The sequence below is a fragment of the Lissotriton vulgaris genome, chromosome 1_1 (assembly GCF_964263255.1).
Source record: "Lissotriton vulgaris chromosome 1_1, aLisVul1.2, whole genome shotgun sequence".
NCBI classification, from domain to species: domain Eukaryota; kingdom Metazoa; phylum Chordata; class Amphibia; order Caudata; family Salamandridae; genus Lissotriton; species Lissotriton vulgaris.
In genome coordinates, this window is record NC_141685.1 from 1513215662 (window position 1) to 1513230859 (window position 15198).

Below are 15198 nucleotides of genomic sequence, written 5' to 3' on the forward strand. Positions count from 1 at the left end.
TTGTTCTCTGCATCAAGATTTGCTATGCTCTGGCATAGAAGCAGCCTCCTGAAGGCTTAAGGGCTCATTCGACAGAGCTAAGGCTGCTACCACTGCATTGCGATGTTGAGTCCCAGTCCTAGACCTCTGTCCCGCAGCAATGTGGGCATCCTGCACACGTATACTAAGCATTACTTCCTAGACAGTAAAGTCCACAGGGATGGCCATTTTAGCCGCTTAGTCCTGCAGGATTTTCTAGTTTAAACTTGTATGCAGTCTCTCCTCCAGGGATGGTATTGCTTGGGTATCTATCAAAGGTAAGGAACCTGCGGCTAGATGTCTCTATCTATTGAACAAGTTACTTACCTTTGGTAATGCCTTATCTAGTAGAGAAAGTATCTAGCCACAGATTCCTTACCAACCTACACATCCTTCTCTCACTGCCAACAAGTTTCTAGGGTCAAGGTTGTTCCATTTTAGGGCCCTAATTTTGAAACACACCAATGTCAGTGTTCTTCAAGCTCCGTGTTACTGGCATGGAAAGTCGTGAAAAGTAACTGATGTCAGCGTGCTGAGGTTGCGCCAATAGAGGTGAAGTGGACATCATTTCCGGCACAGACAACGTCACTCGGAGCTGACAGACACCGCCTACCAAAGAGCAGGACTATTGCTCAAAGAAAAATCTTTTAGATTCAATCTGTTGCCTGAGATATTCAAAAGTAAGGAATCTGCGGCTAGATACTGTCTCTACCAGAAAGGTGTTACCGAAGGTAAGTAACTTGTTCTTTTTGGTCACAAAATATAAATGTCCTTATTCCCAAAAAGATTCAATTCTGGTATCTACGTGCCCCTAATTGTAACAGATATATAGAGGCTTCCCTGCTGCCCATCTCTCTACTTTTCCCATCTCATAGAGTTTGTGTTTTGTCAACAGGAATCTTTGCAATTCTGTATTCTTTTATCGGTGCAGTGTATTGCTGGTCGACTCCACTTCCTACCAGTCATCTTCTTGATGAACTAACACTAATGTTGTTGATATGTATTCATCATTGTGTGCATTCAATCTTTCTGAAATATTGGCCAAATGTGTCTTAGCCATAATAGTCGATAACATGTCAGTGGAAGTGTGCCTTCTCCAAGTTCGGTCACATCGTATTAGAATATGTAACGTTTACCTCACAGTCTTTCCCCCACATGGCCTTTACCCTGCAGTCTTTATCACAGATGTGAATACCACTCAGGTAAGTGGCTTTAATGGCTTTTTACCTTTACCCCACCTATATTAACACACACTATTTTAGTCTGTAGGTAAGTATTTTTTAAAATAACATTTGAATCCTATTCATTATGTTTTTTTAAAGGATTATGTGCGGGTAGAGATAAAAGGGTGAGTAAAGGGGAGAAAGGGTGGTATTAGGGTTAAGGAGGGGAAAAAGGTACATTAGAGTAAGGGTAATTTAAGAGTTATGGGGTGAGTAGAGGTAAAGGGAGCTATGGGTGATTTTAGGGTGTAGGGATGACTAGAGGTAAGTGTGAAATTAGGGTTTAGGGTGGGTATTGGTAAAAGGAGGTAAGGATAATTTTAGACTCAAGTAATGGGTATAGGTAAAGTGGGGAAGGGGTTTGTTAGGGTTCTGGGTCAGATAGAGTAATAGTTCGAACTCGGTTTCTATAGCAAATGGATTTTTTGGTTTGCTAATAACTTTGGCACTGTTTGACAAATTCTAATGAAAGTTTCCAAAAAAGGTCATCCACCTCAGTTCCTTGCAGAAATATTTTGGGCTGATCCATCAAGATGGGGTGGAGAAAAAGGAGGATCTCAAAACGCCTTTGTTGCATGCAATTTTCCATAAGCATTTTGAACAGCATTACTGCCAAAATAGCTGAACAGAAGGACAACAAAGCTAGATCTGTACCCAAATAGCGTGCTTTTTGTTATTTGGTGTAAATCAGCTCAGTATTTGTTACGAAATTAAGGTTCGTAATATATAGATTTTCCCGGCCGCTGCACCTTCGCTGTCCTACTGCTGAGTACTTGTGGCACTGTGAGATCAAACCACGTGGTCTGAACGGCTGGCCACAACATGAAGAAAAATGTTGTTGTCCCCGTGTCATAAAAACAAATAAAAATAACGCATAAGGGAGCAGGGACCTGATGTGTGCTGTGAGGCAGTCACTGAGGGAAGAAATGTAATTAAAAAAGTACTTATCTTCAACAGCCTCCCGCTGCCTCTCCTCCTTTCTTGTCCTCTTCATCTTCTTGTCCCGGCTGGCAGCAGGAAGCACCCGGCAGACAGGTTCCCCTGAGCAAATCACAATGCTGCAATGCAGCATTGTGATTGGTCTGAGCGCTGTGGATCGGTTCTCAGACTGGAATAGGGAGCCTGTGCATGTTCCTGACCAGGGTGTGTAATGCAGTGGGTATGAACATACCAAATGCCCATGAACTGTTTGGTCGGCCCAAGAGTAGTGGCCAAACAGTTCATGCGCACTTAGAGAGTGCACCCCAGTCCTCCCCTTCTCTGGCTAGCCCCGCCCTGCCACTGACTGCAATAGGGAAAATAAAATGCTAATAACTATACTTTATTACCATTCCATTTTTCCTTTTGAGCAGAGAAGCAAAACTCCTCTTCCTTAGCGGAGGAGCCACACATAAAAAATGTGTATTGACTAGAGACAGATGTATTTAAACAGTTATGAATCAGACAACCAGAAAGAGATCTAAACATTAGGGTCCATTCAAAAGTAAATTCTAAGGAAACTGCAAGACACAGAAGAGTTGGTGACTACAGAGAGGAATGAGGCCAAAGGTTGAGTTCCTTTGTAAGGTCACTGAACTCCAAGGTGTCTTGCAGTGAGCGTATATATTCTACAATAGAGATATAGTCCTTATAGTGCGTTGTCCTTCCCTTCCCCCGCCCTAATTCCATAGTATTTTACCTCTTTTTCTCTTATGAAAGGGGTACAATGGCCACAGATGTTTAAAATAAATGCATCATCTGTCCTGTGAAACTATATCTGCCAAGACACATCTCATAATTAGTTGCAAATCACAGTTTAAGCATGTTACTTTGAGAAACAACAGTAACCGTGACCTCCAGCAGTGCAATAAATAAACATCCCATTCTAAATGTCACTATAGCAGCCATAAGTGAATTTTAGGAATAAATAGTTCAGAAAAAACAACTTAACGGAAGGTTAGCACGGAAGACGTTTTTCACTGTGGGATCCTGAGTGACATCAAAATACATTGAGAGTGAATCTTGAATGCGCTATGATGTCACTTAGAACCAGAGGTGAAAATATTCTCTTATTCAGATTTTTTCCATGTTGAAATGTTTTGTTATGTTTTTCGTTCTCACAAGGTCTGTCCCTGTTTTCAACATCTTTGCAGGGGCAGTTTAGGAGTTATGTGGAAGACGAGCGTAACATTACCTCCCGTCCACCGGATAAAGAAACGGCCTCCATCTTAATTTAAAAACCAATAGCTGACCTCCTGCCTCCCACCACCAGCTTCTACATTTAAACTGAAGAACAAATACCTATTCTCCAGCCACACCCTCTCTCCACCCTTTATATTTACCCACCCCCACCTAAACTGAAGAACAAATACCTGGCCTCCTGCCCTACTCCAACAACATTTAATCTCCCTACCCTACTCAGACATATACAACATTGGGCTTCTACCACCCAGCACTTTCCCTGTCATCCTTCCTGCTCCACACCGCAAGCCCTGCTCTTACATTAAGAGTGGAGAGCAACGCCATGAGGCAAGGAATATTTTTCCATGTGACTTTGACAGCCAACAGTGGTTTTTGGAGTAGGGATGGAGCTGACTCCATTCTTCAACAGACCAGATCGAGGCGGCAGAACATATGGGAGGTGAAGACTTCCGATAGTGACTTTATAACAGATCGAATTTACGCTTGTTTCTCACAGTTGTTGCATTAGAGTTGCGAACAACCATACTTTGATCCAGTTATTCATACATCCAAAACATTTCAGTAATTCTATCTCGTTAGCACCAGAACTCTAGTCTGGTGTTCCCACTGTGACTAGAGGATTCTAGATGGGGCACTGTTGTGTATCAAGAAATGAGCCGTCTTATTGTGTCTGAAAAATGGATAATGCTCACACACAGGTGTTAGGATTCCTCAAATAACCCTTATGCGGGACCCCTAACCTGGCGTCTGTGTAAAGTTGCTGACTTTGAAATGATGTGATTGTGCTACACTCACTTTTTATTGTGTTTGTTATGGGACACAATCCTATAATTAGGGGGGTTACCTGAATCTTGTAGGTATAATTACATTCCTTTTTCTTTTCAGGTTTGTGCAGTACTGGGCAAGAATTGGGAGCGAAAGCAACATAACTTCTTGTCACAGACCCAGGTGCCGGAAGGAGGGAGTTCTGCTAGATTATTCAATTGACGGAGGCAAGTTCAGGACAATTTTTACAAAAGAGAATCACAAAAATATTGCATTTGAAATAGTTGTTCATCTTTTCCTGTTCTGGTGCTGTGATAAGTACCTATCTTTATGTTTTTTAATATGTATTGATTCTCCAACCTCTTTGTGGGTGGCGTGGGTCCTTGCAGGTGTGACGTGGACTTTGATTCATGAACTGGACTACCAGAAGTACATCGCCGTCAGGCACGATTACATCATCCTCCCGGAACGTGCTCAGACCAACACAACCCGCCTACGCTGGTGGCAGCCATTCGTGGTCATCAATGGGCTCGTGGTTTCAGGCCCCGAGCGGGCACAGTGGGCTCTTGATGACATATTGATCGGTGGTGCGGAGATCAACCCCAGCCAACTGGTAGATACTTTTGATGATGGTAAGAAACAAATGTGAAAGCCTGTTTATTTAAGCCTGATTTGTTTGAGTGTATGGGTTCAAGGCAACTACTAGCTCCTATGATGCAAGCACTCATTTCACATTTCTGTTTCAGATTAAATTTGTATATGTATGTATGTATATATATATATATGTTTGTATGTATATATATATATATATATATATTTATATCTATCAAAGACTGGAGGCCCAATACTGCTCAGGATTGTTCTTTAATTCAAAGCATTGCAACCTCGTACAACGCAGTGAAACCTTCCAATATCTTAACGTTTCGGCCCCTGTCGGCCTTGCTCACAGGTGGAAGGAATAAATTCAAAATGCCAAGTGCGTTTCTGCGTGCATTTAAAATTTCATTTGGTCACATGCCTACAGATGACACAGTTTTTACCAAATATATTAAGGCAGTCCTCAAGTATATGGCAAAACGCATTGTACATATTCGTATGGCGGTGCAACACTAATAGTGGAAATAATCCCAGGTAGCCAGGTGAGTATATTCTAGGTTGCAACCTAGAATATACTCACCTGGCTCCTCCTATATATATATATATACACACACACACACACACACTTTTTCTCTCTCTCCACAGATTTACATCTCAATTGGAGTTACATTTCTTTTTACAATGTGCAAGCATTCCCAGGAGAATGCTTGAAAAGCTGTGCCACACACTGGTTTCTAGGTAGGCATACCACTGGGAATGTCAAGTTACATTTTATGATCTGTCGTTTCCCCATACAAAGCACAGTTGACATGCAGCCTGATTTGAAAATGAACATTTTTTTCCCTTTTGTGTCAATGGAGAAAACATGTGTTTTTCGTGGTGGACCCTTTTCCCTACACCATTACAGAGTTTTCATACACCCTGAAAGTGTTTGGGGGATTCACTCCTCTTCCCACTTTGGAAGAATAACTACTTCCATGGAGGGGAGGGTCAAATAGGAGTTTTTGAGTGGACACAAACTGACAAGTTTGTGGTTTGTCACATGCTTACAAGGCAAACCATGTCTTGATGCGCCCAGGGCCGGACTGGCCGTAGCGGGCAACAGGTGTTTCCCCGGTGGGCTGCCCGGGTGGGGGCCGGATATGGACCCCTGGGGGTTTTTTTTTTTCCTGGGGTCCGGTTTTTCAGCATAGCTGCAATATCATCACCCCTGTAACAAAAGCAGCTGCAGTGTTTTACATGTACCCCCCAACCCTCATGGCCAGCCCAACTCAATTACCAGGGCCGGTCTGCATTCCAAGTTCGGCCCCGGATGTGCCCACTCTCTGGCCATTGTGTCGGATTTGCTACAGTGTAATTATACACAGTCTTGGCAGATATTTACACAGAAGCAGACCAAGTATGTAGCTTTTGTGGATAGCAGTTATTTGAAACCCCAAATGGCGTCTTAACATCGATAAACGGTTTTGTGAATCGTGGTATTTGATACAACATTTGAAAGATTAAAGCTGAGATGTCCCTATTGGCATGCAATCTTAGACCTGCAGGTTGCAGTTATACACAATGAGCCCTGCGGATCCTTCTGTTTAATGCAATTTTGTTTGAATATCTTCTGGGGCTGCAGCACCACTTTTTAACAATGCTTTGTATCTGGGATTGGTTATTTTATGTTTGTAGCTGTATACCTGCCAGAACTGGATTATTAGGATGAGTTATAGTTTCCCGGAGAGGGTTGTCGCAACAGCGGTGGAGTACCCTCTTCCTCAAACTCACAGTCCACCAGGCCAATTTATAGATGGGGGACTGGCTCCTGTCATCAATGTATTCGTCTGCCAGCCCGAGGGAGTCCTGGCCGTAGAAAGAAAGCCATCCGACTGACTGCCCCATTTAGATTGGATGATTGGTTGTCTTTTTTTGGTGGCCATCACTGCCCGAGTAAAACCTGGCAATGAGAGACTGGAAGGCATTCTAAAGCAACTACTGTTAGGGTCGGTGCAAAGTGGCCGCAGTTTAACTCCACAAACACAGATTCATTTCATTATCTTAAATACTAATCACATGAAACTCCTCATGCTCTGTCTCACATTGGTAATCGGAACCTACTTGGCCAGGTCACTTTGACATTTCTGACTGCTTCTGAGGCGGGAGCCTATAAAGTCAATGCTGCAAATAAGGAACAAAGGGTGCGTTCTTTTTTGCAGGGTTATCCCCAACTGTGTGCCTTCTTCCTCCTATTTTTTCTGATCTGTTTTCGTTGGCCTTTGGACTCTGGGCACTTTACCACTGCTAATCAGTGCTATAGGGCATGTGCCCTCTGTCTAAATTGTAATTGTGATTGGTTATCCATGATTGGCAATCAAAGGCAGAAACTGATATAATTATTGGAGCAGTGATTTATCTTCAGAACGCTTCTGGACTAAGAGGAGATTCTGCCAAGAAGAAGAGCTGGAGAAGCTGTAGGAGGGGAACTACCGCTCTGCTTATTGCCGTGTTGTGCTGGCCTACTGCTTGCTATCTCTGTCTTGGAGAGCGAAAGGGCTGGACTTTGTTTTCATCATCCAGCTTGTCAAGGTTCTCCAAGGGCTTGTGTGCGCTTGCCTCCCGTTAGGAAGTCTCAGGGCCATCAAAGATTTCATCTTCAGTCTCTGAATACTCTGCTGGGTGTTCTGGCCTGCCAAGTAGTGCCTATTCCAGTTCTGGGCCCTTGGAGGTGGCTTCTGCTGCAGGAAGAGAAGAAAATCCATGCATCAACCTTCAGCGCTTGTTTTCCCGCCGCAGTCTTGCCATTCGGTTGAAAAACCAATCCATTGCTGCGGTGCAGCTGAAGAATCAACACAGTGCCTGTCTTGTTGCTCAAAGATCGCCGCAGCCCGAGTCCTGAGCAGTGTGTCTGCGACATCTGAGACACCCGCTCCATCTGCAACGCAGGCCCTGCGGTGCAGCTGAAGAATTTGTGTGTCACCTACCATGCGGCTGGAATATCATGAAGCGCCTGTTCTGCCGCCACCTCATTTGTAGTGGATCCGTATTTTCGACTCACCGCACTTGTGCACCAAGTTCTTCATCAAAGTTGCCCAGCAGTAAGGAACCGAGACCGCGTGTCTGTAGATTGACGTATCACCTCCCCTCACAGTAAGGAACTGATGCATCACCTCCCCTGCACTGCAGTAAGGAACCAATGCATCACCTCCGCTGGCAGTAAGGAACTGATACATCTCCTCCCCTGGGAATAAGGAACCAATGCATCGATTTGCTTTTCTAGCACCTTACTTCCTCTGCGCCTGTTTTCATCTTTGATTTTGACTCATCTGAGGTACTTTGTGATAAAAGTGATGTATCCATAGTTTTCTATGGATGAACTATTTTAAACCTTTTAAAAGTGATATCATTGCTTATGTATGTTGGATTTTTGGTATGTTATGTTAAAGTGTATTTGTGAAGCCCAATGTTTACCCGAGGATATCTTGACGTTGCTTAAGCATTAAGGAGGATGAATGATTATTGAGCCTGTGGATTGCCAGTTGTTAAAAAGCCAGGTTGTTAAAGCCTTTCTGGACAAGGTTGGCAAGTTAGGTTCCTAAATTCTTGACTTTATTAACTGGGACTGGATGAATGCCCATTTCTTCTGCCCACAAATTAGGTGACCAAAAAGAGGTCTCTCTACCGAAGAGGACAACCTTGGTCTTTCCTGTGTTTTGCTTAAGGCAATTTAAGCTCATCCAATCATTGATTGTAGTCAATACAACTATTGAATCTAATGTTAGGGTTATGATTACTTTTGGTCAGGGATACAACTATGTGGATGTCATCCGTGTGTGAAGTGAGAGAGAACCCAAAAGATTTGACAAGAGTGTTCAAAGATCTGACATAGATGTTAAATAGTGTTGGGCTAAGTGAAAAGCCCTGTGGGACTCCACATGGTAAAGAGAAAGGGTTGGAGGCGAAGGATCCAAATGTTACATTTTGTCCTCTCTCCCTAAGGAAGGAGGTGAGTAAGGCTAAGCCTTTCCCTTTAATACCAATTTCTGCTAATTGGTCCTCCAGCAATTTGTAGTTGACCCTATAAAAATCCGCTTAGAGATCAAGCAGTATCTTGTCGTTTTGGTCTTGTTTTACTAGATAAAGATTGGTTATTTTTTGCTAAACTAGTGTGGTGTCCATTTGTAGTGTTCTCACTGTGTTACTGTGTGCTTATGTACAAATTATTCACACGTTGCCTCTGAGACTGCTTGTGCCAAGCTACCTAGGGGGTGAACAGGGGTTATATCGCGTGTGTAATCCCCTTACCCTGACTAAAAGGAAGGGTCCCTACTCTGACAGGGTGCAAGCCACTGCCAACTAGAGACCCCCATTTCTAACACTATGCATGAAGAAAAATTACATTATTACCAAAATAACTTGTTCCAGGGCAAGTATATGCACAGCTACATTGATTATGAAGTATGCTGTTTGGTGCAAACGTTGTCACGAAAATTCAGCCCTCCAAATGAGCTGGATTAGGCATTGAAAGCATAGTATCATTGTTGATAGGGGAATGTATAGCCAATGGGGAGCCAATAGATACAGAAACTGGACCAAATGGCTATTGTTTAGAAATGTTGCTGTGTTCGACTTGAGGCCCGAATTCATACCAGGATTTCCACACAACGTGCATTAACATACAAGCAATTCACGTGGGAATTATTGACATAGTCTATTTAAATAGGTTTGGTTGCTAAACTCTGGGAACTCCATAGGACACCTCCAGTATACCGGGTTCCAAAGAGCTTTGCCTTTGATTCTTAATGCACGTGCACTACTGGGCTGCTACCTTTGTAACATCAATGCAAGATGGAGCCATTCATATGAAATGAGAGTTTACTTCTGAACAGCTGGCACAATGTGACATCACAATGATACATTGTTAACGTAGATAGACACTTTGTGTGTGTCCTGTTGCACATGTTGCTTTATGATATAACCATGCCAGAGAGTCAACATTCAAAGATCATGCACAACTTAGTTTTTTTAGCTTAGTTGTAATATTTGCATTATTATTCAAGTTGTCGTGTGTTCTGATTACCGCACGTTTGACATTCTTGCCCTGACTTTCAACTATCAGACATTTCCAGCGCTGGACTGATCTTCTCAGGCGCTACTCAGCCCTCTTGTCCACATCACACACAAATCTAAAATGCCCTCCTTGTAGCTCTCACCGTCGACATACCCAGCATTGTAAGCAACCTCTCCTCTTTAAGCACTTCTATTTCATGAATCCACGTTTGCCTGCAGGTCCATTGTTACATTCAGTACATTTCTTCACTCTGCCTCTACATCATGACCGTGTGGTGTCGAGCTTGCATTGAACTTCCACAACGCCACGTCACACGTTCATAGAGTCCATGTTGTCTCAGCCCCCAGGCTCTACGATGGCTCCCAGGGCAACCATAGAGAATTTGAGATTATTTTCATGACATATGAGATGTTCTATTGATAGGGTCTTAGCTTCCTTCAGGTAAAGATTTCTAAGTGAATCAGAATGGCTTATACTGAGGCTGTGCTTTTGCTGAATGTTAAACACCATATTGCTACAAAATAGAGGTATCCTGAAACAAAATCTCTTCCCGAAATGTGTACAGACATAATAAGTCACTCAAATAACTACTCCAGATCTTTATACTTTTATGTATTCTATACATTTTACATTACTTTCATTGTACATTACTTTATACTTTGATATACACTCGCTTGTATCTCACACCGTACTGTGCTTTATACTTTACATACCGTTATAGCGCCATCTAAACTAATAGGCACTCTGGGTACTCAACCACTCAGCAAACACAGATGCCGTAGCATAACTAAGCCAACGCCCACCTTCGTATCGCAAAGCCTTCCCCTGCACACCTGGCCCCTCTAAAAACTATGTTGTTCCTCATTCTGATCTTGAAAACTCAGAATCCTGCGCAAACTGGCAAGGGTAAAATTGCAAGTCAAATAATATTTCCCAGAACACTTTGTGGGCCTGACAAAACGACGTGGCAGAGAATGAAGAGCTACATGTTCTCCAGTTACCATGCAGGATTCTGAACCCACCACCATTGCCCCTAGTTGATGTCGGTAAATATAACTGAGTGCCTGAAAGTTTATCTGAGACCTATTACTAATCTGTCAGAAAGTTGTATTATTCCTCAATGATTTGTAATTGTACCTACACTAATACACCATCAGTATTATATCAATAGATAAGAATGTTTTCAACTTTTAAACACGATTATTATTGTGTCACAGAAGGAACTTCCCATGAGGAAAACTGGAGTTTTTACCCGAACGCAGTACGTACTGCAGGTTTCTGTGGAAATCCCTCCTTCCACCTCTACTGGCCGAACAAGCGAAAGGACAAGACACACAACATCCTGTCCTCGCGGGAGCTGATCATCCAGCCAGGATACATGATGCAGTTTAAGGTAAGAAGATTTACCGTGACCATTCAATACTGTGTAATTTTGTGAAAATACACATGCCAGGGGCCGCCATTTCTCTCAGGAAGCTGCCAGTGCCAGACACATTCATGTGAAAGAGAGAGTATACTATTCAGAATTTCAGATTTACAGACTTGTGGCTCAATTAATACAAGGAGCCCAGGTGTCGGTTAGTAGGTTGGTTGAGTGGTACTGGTCAGTCCTTATTGATTTCTGGCAGACTGGGAATAAAGTAGTCCTGCGTGCTTTAGGGGCTCGTGGGAGAGCAAACATACAAGGTTGGTGGTGTGTGACTGAGCCTCTACTAATGGAACATAATGGAGGCTGGAGAAGAGAGAATAGCTGGGGGGAGGAGAAACATATCTAAATCAATTACAAGTATTACGTACCCCCTCAAAAAGGAAGGAGACTGCATAAAGGTACACACTTTCAAACGAAATACAAATTAAACTAAAACCATATCTGCTATTCATGCTCGTAGGTGGGCCTGAGTTGGTCCCTTCTGCTTGGTCTCTCTACCATTGGTTCTTTAAAGCTTGATGTACTGAGGGAAAGGCACTTCCACTGCAAGCTGCCTGAAGAGTTTGATTTGAGCACCACCCATGTGGCACTGGCACCAGACATTGAGGGAGTCATGTAGTCTTCATTGCAGTCGTGCTGCTTGCTGTCCCGCTGTTCTCCCATAGAAACCTATTTCCCGGTGACGAGTAAGAGAAACAACGTTCTTTTATCTTAATTGTGGTTTATGAAAATAGAAGGCGCGTTTATCAGGGCACTGACTGGTGAATGCAAAAGTACAGTGGCAGTTGGTCTCATTCAGCTGTGAAGCCTAATGAAAATAGAAGAAGGGCTCCCCCATTCCTTCTGCTCTCCTGGACTGTAGCAATGGGTGATGCAGCATCTAATATTGCATCCACTGTTAAAACTGTTATCCGAGGTGCTTCTTTGAGCTTGGCGTCCATTGTTTTAATCCTCTCTCTTGCCAACCGTGCTCATGGCTGAATCAGGTGTGGAGATGGGAGCATACTTCTCTTCTGTCTGTCCATAGCCCTGCAGGAAGTACCAGTGCTGAGTCCCACCTACCCAAAAACTTCAGACGTTGAGCAAAAGACAACCCAAGCACTGCCCAAGGAGCTAGCCTGCTTTCTGTGCAAAGCCCAAGGCATGAGTGCAAAGCTCTATTTTTGGCTTTTAGAGAATTTGTATAACTTCCATTGCGTTGAAGCACCACATGAAATCTCTAATAAGGATAAAGGAGAAGGCAAGCAAGATGATTCTTGAGCATTTTGCGATGGAGGAAATATGTAGGGCATTCCATAAGTCAGGTGTTCTTCTTGTGCTGGTGTGTAATTCTTCTGATCAAGTAGTCAGTGGAGAAGAGGCAAAAGGAAGTTAAAGTGTGTGGAGCTGTGGGTGTCTGGGATCCTCCCACTAATTAATGTGCTAATTCAGGACACTGCAAAAGCAAACCTACTACTCTGTGATCAATTACATGTCTTTGATTATGATTCTACGCAAATGGTTTGAATTCATATAAATCAGTGGTGGCTTGCACTCAAGTGTGTCAGGGCCCTTTATTATTATATCAACAGTAAAATGTTCAACATTATTTACTGGTGGTGTCATAAAAAAAACCAATCCTAAGGTCAAGCAGCAGCCTTTGAGACAGTGATATGTGTCTGATAGCTGCCCGCAGAGCCATGAAGACACCTGCACCAGACATCAGAGGGATTGTCCAGTTTGGGGGAAATCCCTGGCCTGAGGGACCCAGCATCTGTGACATGCTGGAGGGTCACTTCTAACGTAGCTCTGGGCACTGTAGGCCTCCCACGGCTACACATCAATCAGCCTGTCACCCTACCCTTTCCAAATTCGTCATAGTTTGGAAAGTGCGGGGGGGGAGCAAGAGAAAGATACCTGCAACTGCAAGCTCAAGGTTTCAGTTTAATGCTTTAGTAATGTTTTAGGTGGGAAGGAGCTGTGTGGCCACTACAGCGATAAACAGAACAGCTGGAGCTCATGCAGGGCTTCCTCACACAGCAAGGGAAATTAAAAGAAAAGCTTTAAAATGTGGGTGGGTGGGTGAACCTGGCTCTGTGTGTATCTGTGAGTACCTGTGTGTGAGAGAGAGCGACTGGCGGAGTAGGTGAGAGTGAGTGGCAGTGAGTATGAGTGAGTCAGACTAAGAGTGAGTGCAAGTGATTGAAAATTAGTAAGAGTGAACGCAATGATTGAAATTGTGTGATTGTGACTGCCTGGTTGAAAGAGTGAATGCAAATGAGTCAGAACGAGTGAAAATTGAAGAGTGGGTGTGAACACAAGTGAGTCAGAGTGAGGGATAATGAGTGATTCAGTGTAACCATTAGTGGAAGCCGTCAAGAATGATTGAAAATAGCCCAGAATGTGTGTTTAGTGCGGGCCAATGAGAATGAATGAATGAGTGAAAGTAAGAATGAGTGCAAGACTGCGTGAGAGTAAAAGTGTGCTCAAATGTGTGTGAGTATGAAAATATGAGAGAGGAATTCAAATGTGAATAAGAACGAGTGACTGAATTGGTGAGAATGAGTGAGAATGAACGAGAGGAGGAGTGAAAATAAGGAAGTGTGAGAGTGAGTGGGAGCGAGTGGGTGCAAACAAGTGACACTGAATGAGTGAACACGAGGGAGAAGAGTTGGAATGAGAATTATTAAATGAAAGTGAGAATGAGTGTTAGTGAGTGAGCATGAGTGATTGAGAATGGGGTGTGCTTGGCATAGTAGACATAAATCTTAGCATAACAGCATATTTTACAAAATACTGCACATGCATAGTAAAGGAAATACTTTGCATTGACATTCTACAGGTAATATTTGGGATATGGGATATCCATGTCAAAAAGCTGGGCCTGAAATACAGGAGGTAATTCTTGCATAACAGGTATCAGTGGCAAAATAATGACACTGGCATATTAGAGGTGCTATTTAGCATCTGGAATACCCTTGGAAAATGTTGGTGCCGACATACTGGAGGCAATTCTTAGCATATGGGGCATGTGTGGCATACTGCTCCTGCTGTCACATTGGAGGTGAAGTGTCAAGGTGAAAAAGACAGTAACTACATTGTTCCCGCAGGTTTGTCACTTTGCTTAAAATCCTGGTACCAGCCCTCTCTGGATTAAGTGGCCACTTATTTGTCCTTTTCCTAGTCGAACATCCGTCCCTCTCTGTCTGGAATATTTACTGAACCTTGCCAGATAAGTGGTGGCTTGAATAGGAATTTCATTTAAAAGTACAAGAAGTAGTGAGAAAGTTAGACTGCTTATTTGTGAACAGATAGCCAGATATATCAACACTGTGTACTATTGCAAAGACACTAGAAGTGACGAGAATTGGCCCTCAGTGTTCATTTGAGATTTACTTTCCAGTGCCGAACTTGTTTTGCACAGCAAAATTGCCGAACCGTTTTAACACTGCACTACTTTGCGTCAAGAGGGCGTCCCATTGGTACTACATTGGCGTTTCATGCTACTACCCATGGTTTTTTATACAAAGCCCTATCGGCTAACATGTGCCAAACAATACACTTCCTTAAGGCATAAACAAGCCATTGGAAATTTGCATTTGTACTCCACTGTACAGTACACACAGTGGCGTCACTAGGGTTGGTGTCACCTGGTGCGGGTAACTCATGGTGTCACCCCCTTACGACTTACCGCATGGACTCGAGTCTCCGCAATGACGCTGAACATCCAGTGATTATACGCAAATAACTTAATTTCCCCGTGCCTATCAAAAAAAGAATGTGTCTTCATGTAATGCAACTGGTGCTATGTAAAGCACTCTGATACCTGATTCGGGTCAAGTTTGCGCTATATAAAACTCTGTAAAATAAAAAAATAAAATGTAATATTACTTAACTCGTAGTCTGTCGGCTTCAACCACCCCGCCCCCCTGCTCATACCTTTGCAAACCGGT

General features: G+C 43.2%; 1 protein-coding gene across 1 annotated transcript in view; it reads left to right on the forward strand.

The window, feature by feature from the left end:
* RELN (reelin) overlaps positions 1-15198 on the forward strand; it is a 1675658-nt gene that overhangs the window by 1550218 nt on the left and 110242 nt on the right. The window contains exons 55-57 of the mRNA XM_086967429.1: positions 4308-4414; positions 4577-4819; positions 11055-11230. Of these exons, the coding sequence (XP_086823555.1) occupies positions 4308-4414; positions 4577-4819; positions 11055-11230 (526 nt within the window). The remainder of the gene's footprint in view (positions 1-4307; positions 4415-4576; positions 4820-11054; positions 11231-15198) is intronic.